General features: G+C 60.8%; 3 protein-coding genes across 11 annotated transcripts; 1 reads left to right on the top strand and 2 right to left on the bottom strand.

Moving 5' to 3' along the window:
• Positions 1–2202: 2202 nt before the first annotated feature.
• Rfng (RFNG O-fucosylpeptide 3-beta-N-acetylglucosaminyltransferase) lies at positions 2203–5584 on the bottom strand. Of its 3 annotated transcripts, XM_058585244.1 has the most exons (9): positions 5295–5584; positions 5149–5197; positions 4565–4670; positions 4313–4466; positions 4130–4218; positions 3882–4047; positions 3512–3597; positions 3327–3435; positions 2203–2672 (listed from the first exon to the last, which is right to left on the bottom strand). In XM_058585244.1, exons 1-8 carry the CDS (start codon positions 5544–5546, stop codon positions 3354–3356), a joined length of 984 nt encoding a protein of 327 aa, XP_058441227.1. In that variant the 5' UTR covers positions 5547–5584; the 3' UTR covers positions 2203–2672; positions 3327–3353. The 3 variants fall into 3 exon arrangements, with proteins under 3 accessions (XP_058441227.1, XP_058441225.1, XP_046319233.1); XM_058585242.1 differs by having other exon boundaries at positions 2203–3435; XM_046463277.2 differs by having other exon boundaries at positions 2203–3435; positions 4565–4667.
• On the top strand, positions 5577–10597 carry Gps1 (G protein pathway suppressor 1). 4 transcript variants are annotated; one of them, XM_046463243.2, is made up of 14 exons: positions 5577–5728; positions 6517–6609; positions 7093–7274; positions 7838–8002; positions 8080–8215; positions 8302–8379; positions 8541–8598; positions 8972–9057; positions 9180–9274; positions 9387–9492; positions 9564–9644; positions 9727–9864; positions 9939–10073; positions 10149–10597. In XM_046463243.2, exons 1-14 carry the CDS (start codon positions 5696–5698, stop codon positions 10221–10223), a joined length of 1461 nt encoding a protein of 486 aa, XP_046319199.1. In that variant the 5' UTR covers positions 5577–5695; the 3' UTR covers positions 10224–10597. The 4 variants fall into 4 exon arrangements, with proteins under 4 accessions (XP_046319199.1, XP_046319197.1, XP_046319196.1 ...); XM_046463241.2 differs by having other exon boundaries at positions 7826–8002; XM_046463240.2 differs by having other exon boundaries at positions 7826–8002; positions 8538–8598.
• Positions 10598–10889: 292 nt separating this feature from the next.
• Dus1l (dihydrouridine synthase 1 like) lies at positions 10890–18045 on the bottom strand. Of its 4 annotated transcripts, XM_046463245.1 has the most exons (14): positions 17968–18045; positions 17273–17573; positions 16650–16758; positions 16076–16126; positions 15516–15628; positions 14527–14609; positions 14206–14309; positions 13820–13964; positions 13484–13580; positions 13325–13413; positions 12571–12716; positions 11643–11680; positions 11321–11396; positions 10890–11240 (listed from the first exon to the last, which is right to left on the bottom strand). In XM_046463245.1, the coding sequence occupies exons 2-14, from the start codon at positions 17507–17509 to the stop codon at positions 11101–11103; spliced, it is 1428 nt and encodes a 475-aa protein (XP_046319201.1). In that variant the 5' UTR covers positions 17510–17573; positions 17968–18045; the 3' UTR covers positions 10890–11100. The 4 variants fall into 4 exon arrangements, with proteins under 4 accessions (XP_046319201.1, XP_046319203.1, XP_046319204.1 ...); XM_046463247.2 differs by lacking the exon at positions 17968–18045 and having other exon boundaries at positions 16650–17048; positions 17273–17410; XM_046463248.2 differs by lacking the exons at positions 17273–17573; positions 17968–18045 and adding an exon at positions 17177–17204 and having other exon boundaries at positions 16650–17048.
• Positions 18046–20415: the final 2370 nt, after the last annotated feature.

Genomic DNA, 20415 nt, shown 5'->3' with positions numbered 1-20415 from the left:
CATTTTGAGACAGAGCTCCGTAAATTGCCAAGGCGGCCACTCAAATTGTCCCCACTCTGTGCATCTGTGAATAATCTCCTCTTCTAAGCAAATATTGGTTTGGGGTTACACATAAAATTTAGCGAGGGGTGAATTTGCAAGTAATCTGCAAGTAGTGGGCGCCAACTGTTTGCATCAGTTCTTCCCATCCGGCCCTGGAGCCCTCCCCAGCTTGCTGGCCAGGTCCAACCTATGGGCACTGGTCCTCAGGTGCCTGGTGGGCAGTCACATGGGGGGTACTGAAGCTTAGTAGAGGCTTGTCCAGAAAATGACCAAGTACACAGGTGCTGGAGCCCAGGGACTCATGCACCAGCTGCTACTGAGCTATGTCCCCAGCCCAACAATTTTTAATGTTAGTCAATAACGTTTTCTATATATCTACTACATGTCCACTGTAGGCAGTTTGTGAATTATACAAGAAACCAAAGAGAGCAAGTGCTTCCCCCACTTCCTCTTTCAGAGGTGGACTAAGCTGCACACCCTGGTGGTCTCCTTCTCTCTGGAAGGCAGGTGCAGCAGCTATCTGGGGGGCACACAGCTCCCGTTGGAGGGCACGGGAGCTGCCGACTGCTCTGCTGGGGCCGCGCAGGGGCTTCTGGGCTGTGGGCTGCTCTGGAGGGAGGTCTGGCCTGGCCGATCCTCTCCTGGGCGTCCCTGGCAAGAGCTGGCAAGGTGCGAGGGGCCGCAGGGTCTCGGGGCTTACCACTCCAGGCTGGACAGGTGGGGAGGCACTGACAAGGCATGGCCACTTCCTGTAACCTGCCAGACACCCTAGCCCGTGTGACTTGTGTGACGGCTGCCTAGGGTGTCACCATGTCTGGGCCCTGGCCTCTCATGCTGTGCCACTCCTGGGGCCCCAGCTGCCATCTCTAGGTCCCGCTCCTGCTCCTGAGCTGTGGGTCACCTCCGGACTCTTCCACTCCTCCCAGCAGTGGTTGCTCTTCAGTCTGAGCGATCCACATGGGAGGGCCCGAGTCTGGGGTGGGCAGTCTTCTCCCAAATTGTGAGTTGCAGGACCGGCTTTGCCTGGGAACAACTTTTTGGACTAAAGTACAAAATTACCAGTTAGAAAAGTCTGACCATAACTCTGGTGGGCCTAGTCACTCAGAAGAGAGGCTACAAGACCTCAGGAGCAGCCTCAATGTGGATCAGAAAAGGAGAGAAGCCAGGTGTGGTGGCCGAGAGGCTGGGGCATGATGTTCGAGAGTTCGAGGCCAGCCTCATCAACTTAAGGAGGCCCCAAGCAACTTAGCAAAACCCCATCCTAAAATAAAAAGTAGAAAGGGCTGGTGGCTCAGCAGTCACACACCTCTGGGCTCCAGCCCCGGTCAGACCTGCAGAGCCCCACCTCCAGGGAGCCCTCCACGGACAGGTCCCCTCCCCGCCAGCAGCTGCACGCTGCTGCAGGTCACAGCAGCCTGAACTGGCTGGGCCACAGGCCGTTGGCTCTAGCTGAACTCACAGTGGAGAACACCTGGCTGTAAAGATGCAGGGAGTCCATGTGTGCGTGCGGGACAGTGGCCCGCACCTGGCAGTCGCTGTTCTGGTGGCCTGAACACGTCCCTAGCCCAAGGACGCGGCTGTGGGGAGGCTGCGGGTGGAGATCCTCATGTGAGGGTGGAAGAAGGGGCCACCCAATCCCGTGTCGGGAAGCAAGTGCCAGCTGGCCACACCTCCACTCCAGCAGCCAAAGCAGGTGTACGTGGGACACAGGGGCCGCCCTCTTGTGGAACCGCTGTCGGGGCGACTTCAGAACTTACTGTTCTCCTCTCAGGCTTGCTGGTAATTTTTTTTTTTTGGTATTGGGGATTGAACCCAGGGGCGCTTAAGCACTGAGCCACACCCCCAGTAGCCCCTCCCTCCCCCCTTAGAAATATACTTTATTTAGTAACAGGGTCTCGCTGAGTTGCTGAAGCCTTCACTAAGTTGCCGAGGCTGGCTTTGAATTCACCATCCTCCTGCCTCAGCCTCCTGAGCCACTGGGATTACTGGTGTGTGCCACTGCTCCTGGCTCCTGAGGCTGGTGACCCTTGACCCAGATGTCCTGGGTGTGCCTTGCTCCCCAACTCTGACCTGCCACATGGTGTGGCTCCCTGCCTTCCACACAGCTGCTCCAACGCACAGGGGCTGGGTCCCAGGAACCGATCGCAAGGTGTACATATCCCGAGTGGAAAAAGCATTTAATGCAACACATGGGCCAGCACCCTGGCTTGGCAACGCAGCTAGGAGCCCAGGGTCCCCCACATCAGATCCCACAGCTGCCTGAGCTGTGGCGTCATGGCCCAGGTCTGGGAAAGGGATGGTGTTCTAAGTGTAAGGCAGGCTCCCCAGCACAGGACACACGCTTTCACCCCACGTGAGCACCTAAGCTGACCCACGGCTAGCGAGTGCACACCCTCTGCACACGTGCACACATGCCCGCCGGGGCCATCCGTTCTCAGCCACCCGCACGTGGGAGTGCACACCTGTGCAGACGCACACAAGGCAGTTGCTTCGAGACGCGCTGAGAGGGCAGCTAGAGCGCCTGGGACCAGGCCTGAAAAGCTCTCGTCGGAGCCTGAAGGGAGTCGAGCTGGGCAGGAGGGTGGCTGTGGGGAGGACTGCAGGGCCGAGCTGCCACCTGCGGGTGTCCACTGAAATAGGAGCCCAAATGAGCACGACGGGAGGCTGCACTCGCTGCACTCCTGACGCCGGGGCTCCCTGACTGTGGCTGCGTTAGGAACCCTGGCCAGGGCAGGAAGGACAGAGCTCCGTTGGAAGACCTGAGTGTCCAGCAGAATGGGGAAGGGCATCCTGAGGGCCCCAGGGGAGGCCAGCCCTGGAGGCTCTTGGCTGCAAGTGCAGCTTTACGGAGAACACGCCCTGACGCTGGCCCCAGGCCCTACCGAGCGGTCTGTGTGGGGAGGTGCCCATGAGGCCTACAGGGAAAGCCCCCTCACTTGCCCACAGTCCTCCTGGAGTCCACTCCTGAGCATCCTGCCTGCCTGGCCCTTCTGCAGGTGAGCAGGGAGGCCATAGCCTGGGAGCCTGGGTGTCCAGATGCTGGGCAGAGGTCCCTCCCTGCAAGCGTGATGCTTGGGCTGGGCTGGGGAGATGCCTGTGGGCCCAGCAGCACCACCTTCCTCCCATCACTCCTCCTTCCATCCCTGGGCAGCCAGAGCACGGGACTTGGTGGTCCTCGCTCATCCGAGCACCTGGCCCCTGAGACTGCTGAGAGATTGCGGGAGGCCAGCAGAGCATCTGCCCAGCACCTGTACTGGTGGCAAGAGGAAGCCAACCAGGCCCACCTGGGGGCAGCCACCAGGAGTCCTCAGTCACCGAGAGGTGAGGTCACCCCTCCTCTGCAGGGGACACCAGTCCGTGTCTGGGTACAGCAGACAGTGCACAGACTTAAACCTGCGAAGGAAGAAATCGAAGTCAAGACTGTGGGCCAACACGAGCCCCGGGGGCCCAAAGCCCCCCACCTGCTCACCGTGTGGGGTCTTGCTGCAGACTGAAGCCTCCAGCCACGTTCACCACGTTGTGTGGGTTCTCGGGACCCCCGTAGCTTAGGGTGACCTGGGAGAAAAGGAAGCAGACAGGAGGGCCAGCCCTTTCTCCTTTACCCCTACCCCGGGGAAGATGCACAGGGACTCTTTACCTGATGACCTTGTGCCCAGTAACAAAATGACCTGGCCAGGGTCCCCCCCTGACCACACAGAAGTCCCAAGGCTGAGCCCTGTACTCCTGCTCAGCTGGGAGAGCACCTGGGTGATGGGCTGGCCAGCCAGGGTGATGGAGGAGGGTGGGGCAGGCCCAGGGGCAGAAGCGCCCACTGAGGCGCCAGGGAGCCCAGGGCCTACCTGCTGGAGCACGGCCTCGGGTGGCAGCCTCTGCAGGTTCTCCAGGTGGGAGTGGAAGAGGGGGCTGTGCAGCAGGCGAGCACCCAGCAGCCCCTCCACAATATAGCCCACTGTGCAGTCATCCGGCAGCCGCACCCGCTCAGCAGTGCTCATGAAGCTGCCCAAGCTGCGGGGAAGGCTGGTCAGCTGCTTCAGCCCTCACCCCAATCCCGCCGCCTCCCAGCACCAGCAGCTGGGCCCCTACTCACCTGGCCCACGGGCTCATCTTGAGAGCAAGGCCCCTGCTCAGGCAAAACCCGGCCCCACCAGTGGCAAACCAGAACTTGCCTGTGGTCACCTGGAGACAGGAAGCTCTGGTCAGACTGCCCAGGAGAGAGCTCCTCAGCCCTGACCCCCAGCGCCATCCTCAGGCCATCTGCCCCACCACGTACAGTGCCGCCTCCAGGAACCCTCTCAGTGGCCTCGATGGGGTGGTCCAGGCTGGGCCTCCCCAGGTAGACATCCTGGCTGGGAGAGAAGGCCGACAGCAAATGCAGCAAGCCCTCGGGGTTCACGTAATTGTCATCATCCACGTGGCAGAACCACCTGCAGGGAGGGCAGTGGTGTACACGGGGCTGGTGGCTGAGAGGGCCCCCACCATTCACCCTGGGTTCCCTGGGGGAGCGGGGAACACCACCGCCTACTTGCGACCTGACTCGATGAACTTGTCGTACTCCACGGACATCTTGCAGCAGAGCGCCTGGCGGGTTCGCAGCGCCGAGCAGTTGGTGTTGACGACGCGGCCGCCTGCTGAGTTGGCAGAGGGGAAGTGGAGGGTGGACGCCCAGCCTACCCCTGAGGTCGAGGCCAGAGCGCGGTGCCCGGCCGCCCGGCCCACGTCCAGATGCGGCCCGAGCTCAGCCTCGCTCAGCCGGGACTGAACACATAACCGGCCCTTGGGAGTCCAGCAGCCCTTGGGAAACGGCTCGCGGAGGGGCAGCCCTGACCAGACCTGAAAGGGACGTTCCCTGTCGGGCAGAGGACGTGGCACTGGCCAGGGGCCCCGGGAAACCTAGCAGTGGCAGTGGCAGTGGCGGGGGAACAGAACCTGGCCGGCAACATGGGGCCCCGGGCGCTGGCCGGCGGGTGGGCGTCCTGGCTGTTCCCTCTGCTGGCGTGTGACCTGGCCAGTGCCTCAGCTCCTGCCACGGGGCGGCTGGGGCTGGACCCTTCGAGGGACGCGCGACACCCGGCGACGCGCGGCAGCACCGACGCAGGGCGCGCTCACCTCCCAGCAGCTGGAGCTCGGGGTCGTCTCCGTCGGTGAAGATGAACGTCTGCGGGAGAAAGGAGCCGTGAGGCGCCCGCGCCCGGGGCCCGCGCAGGCGGGCGCGCAGGTGCGGCGGCGAGCCGAGGGCGCGGCGGGGCGCGCACCTGCCGGCGGGCCCGCGAGATCCAGGTGCGCAGCAGCAGCCGCAGGCGCGGCCCGTGGTTCTTCCGGGTGGTCTTGACGGCGATGAAGACGTCGTCGGGCCGCAGGCGGGGAGCGGCGCGGGTCGGGCCGGGGCCCGGGGCAGGGGCGGGCGCGTGTGGCAGCGGCAGCGGCAGCGGCAGCAGCAGCAGCGCGGCCAGGGCCGCGGCCAGCGCGAGGCAGGCCCGGCACAGCGCGCCCCGCGCGCGGCTCATGCGGCCGCCGCGACCCCGGCGCCGGGGACCGGCTTGCGCGGCCCACGGCCCCTTTAAGAGTGGCCCGCGCCCAGCCCCGCCCTGCCACCCGGAAGCAGCAGCCGCGTCGCCCCGGAAGTGGACGGCGCGCCGCGGAGGGGTGGTGGAAGATGCCGCTGCCGGTTCAGGTGTTTAACCTGCAGGTGATGAGCCGAGGCCGCGCCCGCGCCCTCCAGGCCTGGGGCCGCGAGGAAGGCGGGAGGCCGCGGGCAGGACGGGAGGTCCCGGGGAGGACGAGGAGGCCCCGGGGCCACGGGGAGGACGAGGAGGCCCTGGGAAGGAGGGCGGGAGGCCTCGAGGGCGATGGAGCGGCCGCGGGGAGGACGGGAGGCCGCGGGGAGGACGAGGGGGGCGGGAGGCTGCCGGGCTGAGGCTCCGCGCGCAACGTGGACCGGCCGCGCGGGCTGCGCACGACCCGGCCCCTCCTCCGCCCTGCGCCAACGCTCCTCGGCCGCCGGCCGGGCGGGCTGCGGTCAGGTCGCGATGCCGGGCAGCCCTGCGCCCAGCTCGGTCTCCTCGTCGGCCTCCGACCTGCGGCCTGGCACGGCCGGGGACTGCAGCCTGAGCGTCAGCCTGTCGGCCTGCACGCTGCTCTCCGAGGTGTCCGCCAGGCCCTGCCCTCCCCGCGGGCCCTGCGCCACCCGATAATCCCTTTCTCCCTCCCCCTGACGCGGCCCTCACCTCCGTGTGGCTGTTCAGGACAGAGCCTCTGGGGGTCCTCCTGCCTCTGGGGTGAAGGCGGTGGCTGGGAACACAAGCCCACCTGATGTCTGCTTTCCCCCTCAAACCTGGGCAGCCAGCCAGCCAAGGGGCTTCTTTTGAGCTCCGTCGAGCAGGGGCTGGGGAGGGCAGCACTGGTCGGGGAGTGGTGCGCTATGTTTTGAAGGACCTGAGAGCTGAAGGTGCCTAAGATGCCTGACCTATGTTACAGGGGGCTGTGGAGCCCATGCAGATTGATGTGGACCCCCAGGAGGATCCCCAGAATGCGCCTGATGTCAACTACGTGGTGGAGAACCCCACCCTGGTACAGAGCCCGGCCGGGGAGAGGCCATCGCAGTCCTGCTGGGTGTCCAGGCCAGAGTCCCACTGCAGTCTGCTCCCTAGGCAGACATCAGTGACTTTTCAGTGACTTTTCTGGTCTTTCTCTGAACTGGGACTCTTCAGCTTTCCGTCACTCATTTATGTTGGGTTCTCAGCCTAGCCTGACATCCTGCACCCACTTCTCACCCACCTGGAGTAGCCCTGACTGTTGAGTCTCATCTCCAGGGAGACTCAACCTGTTAAATGCCGTTGGCTGCTCAGTCCAGTCCAGTACTAATAAGTGCCATGAGGTGCAGAGCCCTACCATGGGGTCTCCACCCACCCAGTGGTCTCAGCACCACCAGGTCCAGTGCCTGTTGTGGGCAGTCAGACTTCTCCGTCTGCTGTCCCTGGGCTTGGGATATGGGACCTTGCCTTATATGCACTGTCCGACCCTCTGTTTGCTTTCCTCTCACACCTGTGCTAGGATCTGGAGCAGTATGCAGCCAGCTACAGTGGGCTGATGCGCATTGAGCGGCTGCAGTTCATTGCTGACCACTGCCCCCCACTGCGGGTGGAAGCCCTGAAGATGGCCCTCTCCTTCGTGCAGAGGACCTTCAATGTGGATATGTATGAGGAGATACATCGGAAGCTCTCGGAGGCCACCAGGTAAGGCCAGGGCCTTGGTAAAAAAGGCGTTTGTGGTGGGAAGTGTCCGGGGCTGGATGTGGTGTGCCCCCTGCTTGGGACTGGCCTGGATGGGGGGGCCTTCCTGTGCTCCTGCCATGCCCAGTGCCCTAGCTGCGCAGTGACACAGCAGCACTCCCGCACGTGGTAAGCAGTGCAGGGGCAGGCTGCGCAGGCCCTGCTCATTGTTGGATGGCATTGTTGAATGCGTGTGTCCCAAATCCACACACCAAGGTGACCCCTGCCAGCATGTGATTGGGACAAGCCACTGTGTTACCTCTCCGGCTGAAGGAGCTGCACCTGCCTGCATGTTCCAGGGGAGCCCATGGAGTATAGTCCTCTCCTGGAAGCCACTCCCCTGGCCAGGTCTCCCCTCTCAGCCGAGGGCTCCTGGGTCAGCAGTTGTCCCTGTGCTCCTGGTACAGGTGGCCCTTTAGCTGGGGTTGGGAACGAGCCTCTTGAGGGCTTGTCTGTGGCTGGCAACATCCGCCCACCTCATTGGCCCCTGTGACCGTCGGCGTCCTGATGGCCAGGTCCTCCCTCAGGGAGCTGCAGAATGCCCCCGACGCCATCCCTGAGAGTGGTGTGGAGCCCCCACCTCTGGACACAGCCTGGGTGGAGGCCACTCGGAAGAAGGCCTTGCTGAAGCTAGAGAAGTTGGACACAGACCTGAAGAACTACAAGGGCAACTCCATCAAGGAGAGCATCAGGTGCTGGCCTGCCCAGGGAAGGGGTTGTCTGGGCCCAGCTGGCCCCCTGCTGTGTCCACTCACAGCCAGGTCTACAGGCGCGGCCACGATGACCTGGGTGACCACTACCTTGACTGTGGAGACCTCAGCAATGCTCTCAAGTGTTACTCCCGCGCCCGAGACTACTGTACGAGTGCCAAGCATGTCATCAATATGTGCCTCAACGTCATCAAGGTGGGCCTGTGGCGGGCCGGGGGCAGCACTGGGTAGCCAGGAGGTAGCAGCCCAGGCTCAGTGTGGCCCTGCCCCTTGTTCTCCAGGTCAGCGTCTACTTGCAGAATTGGTCTCATGTGCTGAGCTATGTCAGCAAGGCTGAGTCTACCCCAGAGATTGCTGAGGTAGGGCCCACCTCCTGGGAGACCCTGCTGTGGGAGCCTGCCCACGACCCTTTTGTTTTCATGCCCCTCTCAGGCTGGGGCTGGGGCCTGGGCCCCGGGCTCCCCAGATGAGGAGGGGAGGGGCGCAGCCCTCTTAGGCACGTGGCTTTCCCCTGCAGCAGCGTGGAGAGCGGGACAGCCAGACCCAAGGCGTCCTCACCAAGCTCAAGTGTGCTGCAGGTGAGGCCCTCGCCACCCAGAGGGTGTGCCCCGTCTCACAGCTGGGAGCTGTTGCAAGGCTGCAGGGCAGCGTTGGATGCATGTGTCCCAAACCCACACACCAAGGCGACACCTGCCAGCATGTGCCTGGGACAAGCCACCGTGTTGCCTTTGGCAGCCCAGCTGGTGTCTCCGAGCCTGGGTGTCTGATGCAGGCGGCAGCAGTTCAAGGCCCTGGGCACCTGCCTGAGGAGGCATATCTGGAGTGTGCAGTTACTTCTGCTTCCCAGTTAGGACTGTCTCTAGGTTGGGGGGCACCACTGATGGCCAGGCCCTCTTGGCAGCTCCAGGCAGCCTAATGCCGCCACCCTCTCCCTCACTGCCCCTTCTCTAGGCTTGGCCGAGCTGGCTGCCCGCAAATACAAGCAGGCTGCCAAGTGCTTCCTGTTGGCCTCATTCGATCACTGCGACTTCCCTGAGGTGAGGGCGTCCAGATCACATCATTGGTCTCCTCTGAATGGGGTCCTAGGTGTTCTCTTGAGTAGAACACCTAGGTGATGGGCCAGGTCATCAGTGAACCCATCTCCCTTTATGCCCCTCAGCTACTTTCCCCCAGCAATGTGGCCATCTATGGAGGTCTGTGCGCATTGGCCACATTTGACCGGCAGGAACTGCAGCGCAATGTCATCTCCAGCAGGTGGGTGGGGTGTGGGGCCCTTCAGCCTTGTGCCTGGGGAGTGGAGCCCTTCCAGCCCTCTGGGTAGAGAGGGCAGGTGGAGGTGTGGGGCTGAGCACTCTGACATCTGCAGCTCCTTCAAGTTATTCCTGGAGCTGGAGCCACAGGTCCGAGACATCATCTTTAAATTCTATGAGTCCAAATACGCTTCATGCCTGAAGATGCTGGATGAGATGAAGGTGAGGGGCAAGGTCCTGCCCTGCTGGCTGGATTCTGTCCAGCAAGGTCCCTAACCAGCTTTCCTCTGTAGGACAACCTGCTTTTGGACATGTACCTCGCTCCCCACGTCAGAACTCTGTACACCCAGATCCGCAATCGTGCGCTCATCCAGGTAGGCGTAGGGCAGGCAGAGGCTGGTGGGGATGGACGTGCCCCAGAGCGGCAGGCAGCTGGTGCTCTCTCTGCCCCCACAGTACTTCAGCCCTTACGTGTCAGCTGACATGCACAAGATGGCCGCAGCCTTCAACACCACAGTGGCAGCACTGGAGGATGAGCTCACACAGCTCATTCTGGAAGGACTCATTAACGCCCGTATCGACTCGCATAGCAAGGTGGCTAGGGGGCTGTGGGGCCGAAGGTGCCTGTTGGGCCCCTATTTGGCCCCACTAAACCTGTTCCTACACAGATCCTGTATGCTCGGGATGTGGATCAGCGCAGTACCACCTTTGAGAAGTCTTTGCTGATGGGGAAGGAGTTCCAGCGACGTGCCAAGGCCATGATCCTGAGGGCAGCTGTGCTGCGCAACCAGATCCACGTCAAGGTGAGCAGCTGGGGGCATCAGGGAGCGGGCAGCACCTGTGCATCCCCTGGCTGAGCTCTCTCCTGTCCACTGCAGTCCCCTCCCAGAGAAGGGAGCCAGGGGGAGCTGACTCCGGCCAACAGCCAGTCCCGGATGAGCACCAACATGTGAGGGGCACCCAGCGGCCTCCAGGATGGTTTGCACACCCCTTCCCTGCCCCCTTGGACATGCTCCTGGGCTTCCTGCCTGCTTGCCTTGAGGAGCTTGAGCAGCCTGACTTCTGGGTGCCACTCCTGAGCTTCTAGCCAGGCTTCTATGTGTCCCTCCACCTGGCAGGACTCTGTGCTAGGGCCTACGGAGGCAGACAGGGTGCCTACGATGGCCACAAAGGACCGACCTCATGGGCTTCCATGCCCAGGGAACAGACTCCATGCAGTGCCCAGGCTCCTGCCTGGCAGCACGGTCTCCCACACCCTTCCTGTTCACGTGTTGTTTGGATTGCAGACTGTCAACTGCAGCATACATTAAAGAGTAGACTGATGGTCGCTCTGGCTCTGCTTCCTGCTGTGGCCACTTGATCGCACCTGGGTTGCTTTTGGCTTCTGTGGGCCCCCTCCAGCTGTCACCAGGTCTCCTGTGGAATGCTCTCTGGAGACTCTTGGGGGAGGTTGGGTGAAGCCCTAATTTCCCAGCTGTGTTCTGCATAGGCTTTAGTGTATTGCCTCTTCACTCTTTCTCAGACTCCTAGGTCCCTGCTGGTTCTAATCATGCCCTCCTAGCCCCGGGCCTCCCTGGGTCTGGAAGGGTGGTGGCCATAGGCTGTTGGCTGTCTGCACATGTGTCTCTGAAATGATTTATTGTTCGCTTTTGAACACACAAGCTGGGCCTGCCTGGGTGCAGCATCGCCAGGTCCCAGTATGGGCCAGGGAGGATGTCGGCATGTCCTTCTATGTAAACCAGCAGGAGATTCCCTGAGTAAAGGCAGTTCCTTAAGAAGTGTCCAGGCCTCAGCTGCAGGCCCGGAGTGGGGGTGGCTCCTGCTGGCTCCTCAGGCCAGGGCACTGCCCACAACCTCAGAGAAGCCACCTGGTGCTCCAGGCCCTGTCTGTGGAGGCTCCTGCAGCCCAGGTTGGGTCCCTTTCCAAGTCAGAGACTTCTCTAATTTGGTTTTAAAAAGTAATCCGTGACCTGGAAAAGAAGAGATTGGGGGTCAGGAGGCCCAGATGCCCATTAGAGGTGGTGGGCTGACGGTGGAGACACTCCCTCACCTGGGCAATCTGCTGTTTCTCGGAAGGCTCGCTTCTTGCAGCAGCCCCGGCACAGGTTGAACACACACCTGTTGCCCTGGGCACAGGAAAGCTAGTGAGGTGAGGCCAGTCATCTGGAAGCCTATGCCAGAAGCCCCATGGCCTGGTCACAGCCCTGGGAATCAGCACAGAAAGGCACTGCCCCCCCCAGGCCAGGTCACCCCATGGCTGTCCTCCCAGCTGGACAGTACCAGCCCCATAGCAACACAGGGACCCTCTGAGACAATGTTGGGGTAGTCTGCACTGCCCACCACTTCCTGGGCAGCAGGCTGCCAGGACTAACCTTTGGGTTTCCACACTGGTCACACTTTGCATATTTTGCTGGAAAAAAGAACAAAAAGAAATGCTGGTTGAATGAAAGCCAGAGATGGGCTGAGTGTCCACCTCCACAAAGCTTACTTGGGCTCCGGGGGCTCGGGGGCAAAGGATATGGGTTGGCTACGTCTGGGTAAGTAAGGGATGGTGGCAGAATGCAGTGAGCATTTTGCTAGAAAACAAACAGGAAGCGGGGGGGGGGGGGGGGGGGGGGCTTCTTCCTAACAGGAAGAGCTGCCTTATCCCATCCCCACCCAGTACTAGGGCTCTGGTGCGCTTGGCTGTGTCTCCATAGCAAGAAGGCCAAAATCAGGACTCGGCCCCAAGCTCTGCTCTCTGTGGCAGCTACTCAGATGTGAGCAGGCATCAGAGTATCCAGGCCCGAGAGACATTACATGGTCTGGCCTAGGTTGCTGAGGGGAAGGCCACATTAGGTTGAGGCCTCCTGGAACTGTGAATCAGGTCTTCCTGTGAGGTGGAGCATTTTCACCCTAATCTGACCTCCTTCACAGCCTGCTGCAGAGACCTCAGAACACTTCCCAAGGGCTCCTGAGAGCTACTCAGGCCATCCCTGTACAAGGCTGGGGCATACCCAGTGCTCTGCTGGCCAGGGATATCCTCAGTAACCCAAGGCTCCCAGTGGCCATCTGGACAACACCCAGCTGAGGACTCGCCCCACAACCGCATCTGACACACACTGTAGTAGATGTGTCCCCTGTCCACACCCCGCCACTCCCCCAGTACAGCACTACAACTGTGACAACTCCAAGCCCCTGGAGTGTGGGAAGGAAAGCCAGGCATCTGGTTCTGGCTCTGGAGCTGTGGATGAGAGGCAGGCTGAGAAGAGCCTCTGGGGTGGCCTGACTGCTCCTGCCCAGCCACTGCAGGGTGCTCACGTTTCAGAGATGGGTTGAAGGTCTTGTGGGGGTTCCGCAGCTGCTTCTTCTGCTTGTTCTTGGACAGGCCATCTGTGCCACCCTCCTCTTCCTCCAGGGCCCTCTTGCTACGGCCACCACTGCTTTCCTTGGTGCTCTCCTTGGGCCTGGAGAGAAAGGGCAGTGAGCAGAGCCAAGGACACCCACAAGAGGTGATCATCTAGTCACAGCCACATGGGTCAGAGCCTCTGGAGGGGGTCCGAGGGTGAGGAGGGGCTGGGTAGCTATGGTGGGCACTAGTGCACAGGACATATGTGAATCTACAAAGCACCCTGGCCAGCTCCATTCTCAGGGTGCCCAGGCAGGGGCTGGCCTGTGTAGGACTACAGGGGGCAGCTACACACATATGGTGGGGTGAGTGGCTAGCACGAGGCTGGGGCCTCCCTGGGAGGGTGTCTGAACCTCAGGTGCCACTGTCTAAGCCACTAAGCCCAGGCAGGGCTGTGGCCACAAACGATAGCCTGCCTCAGCTGTAAGAGCTCAGGAAAAGTCCAGAGAATCCACGTCTTGACCCCAAGGACAAATCCCCCAGGTATAGAGGAGCTTGGGGAAGTAGCTTCTGGAACCAAATGTTCAGTGACAGCACCCTCCACCAAAGCCAGAGAGAGCAGGCGGGTCCCCAGGGGCAGCAGGTGGAACACCCGGGAAATGTGCCTTGCTCCACACCAAGGTCCCCATGTGAGTCCCACATCCGTGGAGTGGCCCAGGTGCTCACCCTGGCCGGACGCAGGGCTGGCAGATCCAGTGGAAGAAAGGCAGGTCACCAGTGGGCCTGGCTCCCTCCTCCTGCCGCGACATGTCCTCCTGCAAAGGCCCAGACCCGGTCATGACTGAGCCTGGCCACCATGGCTGGGCCCCGCAGCCCCGTACCTGCCTGGCACCGCAGCTTCAGCGCCCGGCTCACAGCAGCGATGCCCTCCAGGGTCTTCACTCTGGCGAGCTCCTCTCGAAGTTGCTGGTGCACCTGTAGCCTAAGGCAGATACCTGTCACAGGAGCTGAGCCTGCTCCTGGGCCCCAGCCACCACCCTGAGATGCACACAGGGCACAGAGCCAGTGCCTCCCACCCAGGCTCTCGCCTGCCCGCAAGCCTCTGACCCTTCCGCACCAGATTGGTGGCAAGTTGTTTTGGGAAGCCCCAGACACTGAGGCAGGGCCCCTAGATTGATGCCTGGGCAGTCCTGCTTGGCTTCTGCCTGATGTGTGACTCACGTGTGGTGCCAAAGCTTGAAGAGGTGGGCCCGGACGCAGGACAGTGGGCAGGGGTGCTGCCGCACAATGTCGAGGTACTCCTCAGCCAGCTCCCACACGGCAGGGCTCCGGCCCTCAAACAGTGCAGGGTTGTGCAGGTTGCCCTCTGCAGGCAGGAGGGAGGCAGGCCTTGTGGGGCCATCCCCTGGGCTGGGAGAGGAAAGCCTAGGACACCCTTTGGGTCACCTCCTGCTGAGGATAGGACTGACCACTTGGCTCACTGGCCAGTCATGAATTGGAAACAGCCCAGGGAACCTAGTCTGAGAGTGCAGGCCCATCAGAGCAGACTGCCTGCTCATGAAAACAGGGCATCAAGGAAGAAGGGGGCTGAGCATCCGCCTGCTCACCTGCACTCATGACCCCCTGCACGCCTGTGTCCTGGATGCACCGCTCCACGTCCTGCAGGCACTGGATATTCCCATTGGCAAATACTGGGATAGCCACAGCCTTCCTGTAGGAGGAGAAAGGCCTGACCCTGCTGTCCCCAACAGGGCAGTGAAAGGCCCAGGAGAGACGGGGAAACAGGCCCCAAACTCCACGTTCGTGGGCCTGGCCTCCCACCCCAACTGGTCACAGAAAGTCAGGTGTACTGAACAACCCCAGGTGTGGAGCTGGGTTTATGCCCCACCATGAAAGACCAGGCTGTGTTCCCCACCCCGTCCACTCACCGCACAGCCTTAATGTGCTCCCAGGACGCTGCTCCTGACAGGGGCCCCTTCTGCTCCTTGGTGCGCCCGTGTACCGTCAGCAGCTAGGATAGACCAGCACCCAGCTCAACCCACTGAACCTCCAGATCAACTCCAGGGAACCCCCTCCCTCAGTTTCTCTGGTCCCTAGCCAGACAGAGAAAAAGCCGTCCTGGGCCAAAGGCGCTGTGAGCCTTGCCCTTGGGATCTTGCTCCAGGCTACACCAAGGATGCCCAATCCTGTCCACAGTCAGACCCCACAGGAGGATCATGAGTTCAAGGACAGCCTCAGCAACTTTGCAAGGCCCTAAGCAAGGTCTCTTAGTGAGACCTTGTCTGGAAAAAAAAAAAAAAAAAGTGTTATAGGATATGGCAGTGGTAAAGCCCCTCTGGGTTCAATCCCCAGTACCAAAAAAAGAGCCAGTGCCCAGGCCAGGAAGAAGCAGTACCACCCAAGGTCATAGGTGTACAAGGGACCAGTGTGAGGGGGAAGGGAAGATGGAGTCTCCTGCCCAGGCCTTACCCCAAGATCACTTAGGATCCTGTCCAACCCCAGCAGTTAAGCACCTTGAAGGGCACCCTCAAGGCTGAGTCCCTCCAGCCTGCATGGGGCAGAGCTCAATATGCAGAGGACAGGGACAGGGGACCAGATATACCAAGAGTTGTGGGGCCTGCCTCCCTAGCCCTCCAGGCTGCTGAGCTCCCCAGAGCTACTCCCATGGGGACCACACCCTAGAGCCAAGATGGCATCTGTCACAGGACTGAGCTCAGGGTGGATGTCTTGGAGTCAATGGGGTCAGGCCACTGACAAGCCCACCAGCCCCAGCACAGAAAACGCCTCACCTGAATCCTCCAAGCAAGGGCCCCAAAAGGAGGGCAGACAAGAGGGCAGAAGCCTGTCTCACTGAAGCTTTCAGAGAGCTTGGCTGCCCTCAGCCCTGACGCCCATGCCTGCAAGCCATAGCCCTCACCTGGCAGCCAGCCTTCTCCAGCATCTGGGCGTACCTCACAGTCTTGTCTATCTCTGGGAAGACGCGGATTTTGCACGTGACTGGAACTGAGAGTTTCTCATGGGCCAACAGAACTGGGAAGAGATATGGTTTCTGAGATCCCACTTTAGCCAGCTGAGCCCCACAGCCCAGGCCCCATGGAGCTGCATCAGCCTCCTGGAGGACAGCTCTGGTCATCACCCAGCCATCACCCTCAGGTTGCTGGGCAGGTGACCACAGCCTTTCCCTTGTCCTCACAAGTTCACATGACGTGGGGCCAATGCTGAGAGACTTGGCTGTCCCACAGGGCCCTGGGGCTGTGGCCAAGCAAGGGTACTCCCAGCACCTACTGTCTGGCTCTAAGGGGAAAGCTGGTGCAGAACAGGTGGCTCTTCACAGGCACCTCTTTTCAACAGGGAGGGTACAGCAGCCAGGAGCTGCCAGAGTGATCCAGGACACTCTGTCACACTGTCCTCTCCCGGCCCTGCAGGGCTTCTCTGGGGCTCCTTCACTTGCCCACCTGGCGGCATGCGGCCACTCACTCATGCTTTGCAGCAGGTCCCACTCCTCCTGCAGAAAGGCGCCGTAGTGCCCTGTAGCAATGAGCATGGCCCAGTGAGGCCAGGGTACAAGCTGCCTCAGCACCCTCCCACAAGGTGGCCCACAATCCCTGTCCTTCCTGCAACCACAGGCCATAAGCCCCCTGCCAGGCTGCATAAACTAATGACAAACAATAGCTGGGCATCTGGGTGGGGCAGGGGGATGATCACAGACCCAAGCAGTGTGCCAGCATCTGACTTGGGGGCTCTATTTGCCCAGCTGCACATGCTCAAAGGACACTGTACACACATCACGTGGGCCAGGACCAGCAGTGCCTACTGAGGGGCTCAGGGAGGGAGAGGCTGAGCCCAGTGGCATGCCACATTTCTGCAGAGATACTCATCAAAGAGTAAGGAACCCTGCCTGTGCACCTGTCTAGTCAGCAGAATGGCTGCCTCCATGCAGCACTGAGGAACACCAAGGGAAGGACTGCTTGTTAGCCTCAGCTGCTGCCATGATCAGAGGCAGGGCCTGGGCCCCCACAGGGCTATCGCAGGACCCTGAATACCAACTCACCCCTTTTGGCTATCATCTGTGGGCAGCCCAAGTTCAGATCAATTGCATCACAGTAATCCTGAGCCAGGAGAGCTGCCTGGACAAACACCTCAGGGTCATTGGCACAGAACTGAAAATAAGAAATATACCCATGAGGCAAGCCAGGCTCAGGTCCCTCAGTGGCTAGGCTGCCCAATCCTGTGAGGGGTTCCACTGTGACACAATGGTTGTAGTCCTGGGGTCCATCCTTGGGAGTATCCTGGCCTACCAACATTTACAATACGATAGTGGGATTCGTCCCCTCCCCACAGGAGAGTGCATTACAGATCGAGAGAATTCTCCTTGATGAGTAACAGAAGCTGCTAGTGCCGACTTCTCCTAACAGCACAGGTCTCTGGTAACTGTTCCCAGAAGAAAGGCCTGTGAGGGTGACAGGCAGCATCAAGGTCACGCCATGGGCTGTGAGTTGCTCCAGTTATCCAGGGCACTCTTTCATGAGTGCCTGAGCCAGCTCCAAGGGAGGGGGGGTAAGCCTCTGGGAGGTGCACCTGGAGGATGGGCTCAGCCACACGTGTCTGGCTGCTGGGACTAGCCAGTGTGAAGGGCTACGGTGCTTCACCGCTGGGGACGTGGTTGCTGCCCACCTGCACTATGAGGGGCCTGTCCTCAGGACACACTTCACAGTACAGGTTCTCCTTCCGGTAATTGGCGTCCCGGACAAAGACCTGGGCATGCAGCATAGGAGTGTAGCAGAGCTGTGCCCCATGGCGGCGGCTCAGCAGCCTCCAGGCCAGCTCGCTCTGATCCACCATGGGCGCCACCACATGGCGAGCGCCCCCCAGGGTGCGGCTCCAGAACTCGAACCCCTGCAGCTTGGGCATCACGTCCACACGGAGGGGGGCACCAGGCTCCGCCCCAGCCTGGGAGCCCAGTACAGGGCCAGACCTGGGGAGAGAGGCGGGCTCAGCCTCGGCCTGAGCTCAGTGCAGAGCGAGAGGCGGTGGGCACAGGCTCTCTGAGTGGTGACCCGTCTCCTCAACCAGCGCTGGGCCGGGAACCACCTCCAGCAGGGACCCCGGCCCATCCCTCGCCCTCCTCGGCCCTGGTATTCCACGCTGCCTGGCTGGACCGTGTGGAGGGTGACGGGCAGTCTGGACAGCGCCGCCGGGGCAGGGCCTCCCGCCCCGGCTCTGTCCGGCTGTCCGCGGCCGCCCGGGAGGCCCGCGACGGAGCGCCTTGGGGACTGGCTTCCGGCACCGCCGGGAGCCGAACAGCCCGGGGTTCAACGCGGGCCAGCGCCAGGACGCGCTCCGACCAGGCCGCCCGCGCCCTTCCTTACCGCGGCACCACCAGGAAGACCCGCTGGAACGCGGCCGGCGCCCAAGCTCCGTCAGACTGCGCCGCCGCCGGAAGTGCCGCGCCGGAAGCGTGCCGCCCGGCGCTCCGGGAGGCCCGCGGTGTAGCAGGAAACACGGCCTCGGAAACGGCACCTGGCGCCAAGGGGCCCGAGCTGAGCGGATGTCGGCGGGAGTTCTTTCTAAGGTCCCAGGGACCCCGGCGGGAACCGGTCAACGCACTGAAGCACCTCAGGAGAGAAAACGTCCTTCTCCGGCCCGTCTCCCCACTTCCGGTCGGCCTCAGCTCCCCGTCACCGCAGCTTCTCTCTCTCCCATCTCTCCTGCTCCGCGTCTCCCCGTCTCCCCTGCTCCCCGTCTCCCCTGCTCCCCGCCACCCCCTGCTCCCCGTCACCCCGTCTCCCCGTCTCCCCCTGCTCCCCGTCCCCCCGTCTCCCCAGCTCCTCGGCTCCCCGTCTCCCCGTCTCCCCCGGCTCCCTGTCTCCCCGTCTCCCCAGCTCCCCGTCCCCCCCCCCGTCCCCCCGTCTCCCCGTCTCCCCCGTCTCCTCGTCTCCCCCGGCTCCCTGTCTCCCCGGCTCCCCGTCTCCCCTGCTCCCCGTCTCCCCCTGCTCCCCGTCTTCCCGTCTCCCCCGGCTCCCTGGCTCCCCGGCTCCCCCGTCTCCCCAGCTCCCCATCTCCCCTGCTTCCCGTCTCGCGTCTCCCCCGTCTCCCCGTCACCCCTGCTCCCCGTCTCCCCAGCTCCCCTGGTCCCCGTCTCCTCAGCTCCACGTCTCCCCAGCTCCCCTGGTCCCCGTCTCCTCAGCTCCCCTGCTCCCCGTCTCCTCAGCTCCACGTCTCCCCAGCTCCCCTGGTCCCTGGTCTCCCCTGCTCCGCGTCTCCCCAGCTCCCCGCCCCCGCTCCCCGTCTCCCCCATCTCCCCTTCTCCCCAGCTCCCTGTCTCCCCCATCTCCCCTTCTCCCCTGCTCCCCAGCCCCCTGATGCTCCTCCTCTTGTTGTTCTAGTGCCCTTCTGTCCATTCCTTCCTGCCTTGTTTTGACCCAGACCTACTCAGACCTCAGGGATGATAGGAAGAATATTAAGCTGAAGACATTGGAGAGTCAACTAAACTTGAAAGAAGTTTTTCAGAGCGTATCTGACCAAAGGCAGCAGCTTCTTAGAGCTTATCTGACTAAAGGCACCAGACACTTGCAAGGAAATTTGGGAATAAGATGGCCACGAGAGGGGGCTGGGGTTGCAGCCTTGCCCAGCATGTGTGAGGCACTGGGTTCTGTTCTCAGCACTGCATATTAATTAACTACTAAACCAAAAGTCCACCAACAACTAAAAAAAGAAAAGAAAAGATGGCCACAGGACCTGCCACAGCTGCCTATGATCCCCTGCAGAGTCTCTGGGACTGGGAAGCCAGCAAAGGAGGAGGTCCCAGCCTTGAACCTAAAGGCTGCTGAGCAGGAGCCTTGTGCAGGGTAAAGCTGTGAATGGACTTTGAGGGCATCTGCCGCCCACACTCAGAGCCATCAGGAGATGGTCAGGATCTTCAAGTATAATTGCACTAGCCTGTGCTGGCCCGGGAGGCCACCCTGGGCAAACACTGCAGAGCAGACAGACTCACACACAATTCATCCAGGCATGTCACTCAACAAGAAAAGAACAACACTTGATGGGAAGGAGAGGGAATTAGAATCCAGAGTTTCTATGGTATATTCTCTAAAGTGCCCAGTGTTCAATTACAAAATAGGGGCTTGAAAAAAATCAAGGCTGGCAAATCACCCTGTCAGCTCAGGACTGACTTCCTCAACAAGACTCCTAAAGCACAAGAAGTAAAATCAAGAATCAATAAGTGGGATGGAATCAAACTAAAAAGCCCTCAAAGCAAAGGGAATAATCAAGAATGTGCAGAGCACCTACAGAATGGGAGAACATCTTTGCCACCTGCATCTCAGATAGGGCATTAATGTCCAGGATACTTGAAGAATTAAAAAAAAAATTGACATCATGGGGCTGGGACTGTGGCTCAGAGGTGGCGTGCTCGCCTAGCATGCGCGAGGCACTTGATTCGATCCTCAGCATCACATAAATGTAAAATAAAGATATGTGTCTACCTAAAACTTAAAAATAAACATTTTTAAAAAATCAACATCAAAACAACAAATAACCCAATCAATAAATGGGGAAAGGAACGAAATGGGCACTTCACAGAAGGAGAAATAGTCATTCAACAAACATGAAAAAAATGTTCAACATCTCTAGCCATTAGAGAAGTGCAAATTAAAACTTTCACTCCAGTCAGAATGGCAATTATCAGGAATACAAGTAACAATAATTGTTGGTGAGGATGTGGGGAAAAGGCACACTCATACATTGTTGGTGTAACTGCAAACTAGTGCAACTACTCTGGAAAGCAGTATGGAGATTCCTCAGAAAACTTCAAATGG

The sequence above is a fragment of the Marmota monax genome, unplaced genomic scaffold (assembly GCF_021218885.2).
Source record: "Marmota monax isolate L192 unplaced genomic scaffold, Marmota_monax_Labrador192_F-V1.1 WCK01_AAM20220418_F8-fsc00220, whole genome shotgun sequence".
Taxonomy (NCBI): domain Eukaryota; kingdom Metazoa; phylum Chordata; class Mammalia; order Rodentia; family Sciuridae; genus Marmota; species Marmota monax.
This window is presented reverse-complemented; position numbering and strand designations above follow the sequence as displayed.